This window comes from Vipera berus, assembly GCF_964194415.1.
Source record: "Vipera berus genome assembly, chromosome: 3".
Classification (NCBI taxonomy): Eukaryota; Metazoa; Chordata; class Lepidosauria; order Squamata; family Viperidae; genus Vipera; species Vipera berus.
In genome coordinates this window covers 59337469-59342545 of record NC_138204.1, presented here as the reverse complement: position 1 = coordinate 59342545, position 5077 = coordinate 59337469, and the positions used below count along the sequence as shown (strand labels likewise).

Sequence of the window (5077 nt, the reverse complement as noted above, 5' to 3'; positions counted from 1 at the left end):
GGCCATAAAACCATCTGTATTTAATTGAATATTACAATGCCGACTAAGATTTCAGTGAATCGATTTAACGTATTTTCTGCCTCTTTCATCCATCTCTGCTTTTGACCATTTTACTGCTTTTGCAACCTGTTGCAATTCTGCGCATCGACAAAGGTGTTACTGTATGTGGCAGAAACCAATGAAATAACAGGAGACGTCGATGTTTTTTTTTTTAACCTTTCCTAATGTTTCTGGCAAGTGCCGGGTCCGCTTCCCCCACCCCTCCTGTCTCCGGATTTTGAACAGGAATTGACAGGCCTGCTTGTCTCCGGAACCTGACATCAAGGAGGCTATATGCTACTGAATTTTTTTTCCTTATTAGGATTTCCTCCCATTTGAGCCCATCTGTGGAGATTGTGTATTGCTTTATTTGGCAATATGCTTTCCCCACCCCAACTTCTGAGCATCAGTAACAGAGGAGTAGCAGGTACTAAGAGGCTGCTCTATTTAGCAAACACTTCCCTGCCTCTTTAGTCTTTGGGATAGATAGACTTTCAAAGACCAAAATGTTGTAAAAGCTTTCCCCTCTCTGTAAAATTGTAAGGCATCTTGTCCTCATCATGGTTATTAGTTGCTTTTCTAGTAGCAGTTTCCACTTAATTTCCTCTTATTTTCTGTATTTTTAAAATCTTAAAAACGCAGGAAATTTATCTATCCACACATAGACACGCAGTTAAAATTCTGGCACTTAAAATCTGAAAATGCCATAATTTTTCTGAATGCTGTTTTAAAAGAGGTCATGTATAGTTATAACAACTGTTTTATTTTTTACAGTAAATGTTTAATGTGGAAATGTACAGAAACTGTTAACACTGCAAATCGTCCACAGAATACAGAAGTACTATGATGCAATAACCAAACAAAAAAAGGATCAATCTTTCATAGAAGCAGGTCATATGTCTGTGAAGTTTTCATCAGATAGGAAGAAGTTGACATGATTGAATAAACATTTATTTCAGTTTGGAGAAGAGTTTGTGAGCTACCTGTAAACCAAAAAATTAACAAATGAAAACAAGAATTTAAGCAAAAAATATATTGATTTACTTCTTGCACAATTTATTCTTACAGTTTACTTAAAGAAGTTTACTTTATTTACAAACTTCTGATCCATAATTTTATAAACAGTAACAATTCTCAACAATGTTTGAGAATTATAACTTCATTTGATGCACATAATTATTTTACACAACCCTGCATAAAAGTCATGCCAAAATCAACTCACACAATGGTCTCTAGCTTCCAGAAAGTCAAAGAGCTCCTCTGTACACTCTTCCAGTGTTTGAGATCTGGAGGATACCCGAGTATTACACTGCTCTAAACGTTCCAGAGCTTTTGCACATTGTTCTATCTTTGCACACTCTTCCCTGACAATTGTTAAAGGATCCTGGAAGAAAAGGTATCACATAATTAATGCTCTACTAAAGACATTACCAAAAGAGTAAGGATCCTGGAAGAAAAGGTATCACATAATTAATGCTCTACTAAACACATTACCAAAAGAGTGAGTCAAATTTACTCTTAAAGCTGGCATACAAAAGTCTGTAATTATCCAGACAGTGGATGATCATAAGAAACTTAAAAACTATGGGTTATAAATTGTTGCCATTCAGGAGAGTAGCACTCTTCCTCATAGTTTGTAACATCTAGGATATTTTGACTTTTTTTTTTTTTAAAAGGTAGAATTTTGGTCCTTTCCCTACCAGAGCTAGCCACGTTTGGCAACTATTTTTCTGCCCTGTACTCAAGATGGTGGTTTAAAGTCAACCTTAAAGAATTGCTTTTTTTCCCTAACCAGCCAATAAGCCAGTTTTATCACTGACTGTTTTGTCACTGGAATTGTGAGATGAATCCTAGGTAAAATCAGCTTATAGCTTATTGGGCATTTTAGTTGGTGCTGGCTCATCCCCTCTGGTCCCTGGGGCTATCTTTGAGGGCCGTTCTATTCTGGTCCAATGGGAGAGTATGGGTCTTTTGAAACAAGCTCTTCCCATATATCTGTTAGTCTCTGAGCTGTTCCCTGGTTTATAGAGCGAGATCAGCAGCTAGGGTGGAGGCTGCATGGTAAAGCAGAACAGAGCAGGCCAGTTTCATGGCACAGTCTCCCTACTGCATCTGTCAGCTCTGCCTGGGCTGCTTTTGACCATAGGTTTAGTGTATTCCTATGTACTGTCAGCTATGCTATCACAGCCACCTCTCCTAACCGTGACAAGCAGTGCTTTTTTTGTAAAAGAAAAAGGTGCCGGAACTCACACATGTCATACAACCCGCCTTGCCTACCCTACAAGTTTCCATCCAAAAAAGATGCCGGAACTCCGTTCTGAGCATTGTATGACAAAAAAAGCCCTGGTGACAAGTAATCTCAGGTTAAGAGATAGGTAAATAAGAAAATTCTGACAAATGGCTAAACCCACAAATCTAGCCATCAGTCAAAAATATTGCCAATCATAGCTATGTTGTGATAGATGGATGATATCCTGATGACATCATTGTTGAGGTAGCTTCAGCATACACTTCTCTACTGAGAAAATGAGGACGCTGCTCTTCAGCTACAAACTGGAGCAAAGGGAACTGATATTGGCAATAGGGAACACTATAAGGTCAGTGTTCTGCTAGCTTTCAAACTGAAGAACAGTTTAATGGAGCCAGGAGAAAGGTTTTAAGCCATGGAAGCAAAATCCATAATAGTTTGTCCATCTTTGCTCTTGCTATAGAAATCCTAACTGTCAAAAGAAATCATATATTAAAACAAGGCTGGGATGTTCTAAATGTGATAATTCAGAGTATTTTATTAAACAAAAATCAGGTAAAGATGGAATACCAAGATATTCACTACATAAACACTAAATAGACATGGTATTTATCAGAATTGATCTATCCAGATTCTATCGTATTACTTTTTGTTCCTGAATTATTGTTTTTTCTTAAAAAGAACATATGTCACTAAGCAAACAAATATATCGGATAGAAACAGTTTCATTAAAGCAACATAGAAAAGTTGTCACAAGATTCTGCTAATATTCAAAACCAGACATTTCATTGCAGTATCACAAATTGTTATGCACTTGTTGTGATCAAGAAAAATCATTTGTTGAAATTTAATCAAGTTGTGAACCCAAATAATAATTCCCACCACTATATACATTTCTACCATTAGTAACAAGATTCTTTAAAAAAATTGTTGATTGAAATGTTATGAATTACTTCTCTTGCTCAATTATTCATAAAGTTACATACCACAAGTTCTTCTTCCTCCTCTTCCTCCTGCACAGGGAAAAAGAATAATAGATTCATTAATGTTCTCATATCTATATAATATGGAGTACATTAAATTACACCCAAAAAAAAATCGAAGAGCCATTTTAGTTACAGGTAATATTTCAACATGCAATGCCTGCATGGTTGATACATGTGAACGAATACTGTAATCATGAAGCTAGGCCTACACCACTCTTTTCTACTTACTTTGAACTAAGAAAAACCCAGATTATCAACTCCACACCTTCCTTCTTTAGAGGCAAGAAGATACTCTAGAAGTTTTCTTCTGCAAGAAAACCTGTACAGGTACTCATTGACTTACAACAGTTTGTTTAGTGACTGTTCAAATTTACAACAGCCCCTTAAAAAAGTGACTTATGACCATTTTTCACACTTAACTATCACTCCAGCAATCCCACGGTCATGTCTTCAAAATCCAGACACTTGGCAACTGGCCTGGAAATTATGTTACAAATAGAACTCCAAAACTTTCAGCATTGCTGAAAAGACTTCTTTGTCCCTATATCAAAAATATATGACAAAAACAGATATCAACAATTCACTGCTAAAAAGTTTCAGAATTCTCCTTCCAGTGTTTTATAATTCTTTATGCCATTCCCCATTTCTGAAAAATTCACAAGGAATTATTAATATTGAAAGATTTTTTTAAAAAAATTAAGCCAATCAGTACTGGACTGCAATAGTAAGACCACTATAGTAGCCATGGAATATTATTGCATTTCAGTCCACTATAAATATAACATTAGAACGCTTTGCAAAAAGAGGTGTAATCATAAAAGGTAGTGTCATATGTTATGAAGGTTTTTTTAATTATTTTTATAAGTAAGATGACAAAAGAAAAATAAGAATGAACATATAAAGGCTTTATTCATGGATTTATAAAGGGAGATGTTATAAGCAAAACAAAAGCTCTAGATTATTCAAACAATATACAGAGATGCATTATTCAAAGTATTTATATAATGGCCAATATTTTACACCTTAAAAAAATAAGGAAACACAGCTTTCTCAATTCTAAAGCCCACCATATGTAACTACAGGGGGACTATTTTTCAACCAACACAAGCAAACTATTTTGATGGGAGTTGTTGTCTTCCAGGTCTGCAAGGCAACCAGATGAGGAAATTTGCAGCAATTAATAATTCTGTCGCAAACCACGGTCAGCTTTTCGACATTCACACAAAGGATATTATAGAGTATATAAATTTGTTAGTGATTACTATTTTCCCGCGGATCTGGCACTCCGGATTGATTATAGATTCATGCACGTCCAAACTAAAGTCCGTTATGTTCCAAGTATAACTTGCCAACAGGTAAATGGATACACGGCTCTAGTGTTAGCTCTTGAGTGATCTTTCGATAAAATTAAAAGCCCAGGTGAAGAAAACCAGCAGGCCCAAAAATGAAAACGCGGGGACGGGGGAGCTAAGAACATGCAATGTTAAGATTTGAGAATAACCACATTCCCTTTGTCTCACTGTAGTGCGGCTCACCTCAGGGTCGTCCCGGCGGCCCTCAATCGCCTCTTCGTCCTCCCTACCCATTTCAGCAAGTCTTCCTCAACCCCGATTTAGCTACCGCAGAAGGACGCGCGAGGGTCATGTCAACGGAAATCCCGCCTATTCCAGAGCAGCCTTCCGATGGGAGGTTTCATTCAGCCGACCTTCTTAAGATGGCTCCTGTTTCTCCCCACCATTGCGCTCCCGTCGCAGCGTGCGAGCCACGAGCCCGAGTTCCGCCAAATGGCCCTGGAGGGCGCTCG

General features: G+C 37.3%; 1 protein-coding gene across 1 annotated transcript; it reads right to left on the bottom strand.

Moving 5' to 3' along the window:
* Positions 1-798: 798 nt before the first annotated feature.
* On the bottom strand, positions 799-4947 carry UQCRH (ubiquinol-cytochrome c reductase hinge protein). The gene is made up of 4 exons (XM_081323942.1): positions 4809-4947; positions 3274-3300; positions 1262-1423; positions 799-1022 (listed from the first exon to the last, which is right to left on the bottom strand). Exons 1-4 carry the CDS (start codon positions 4857-4859, stop codon positions 990-992), a joined length of 273 nt encoding a protein of 90 aa, XP_081180068.1. The 5' UTR covers positions 4860-4947; the 3' UTR covers positions 799-989.
* Between the last annotated feature and the right edge of the window lie 130 nt (positions 4948-5077).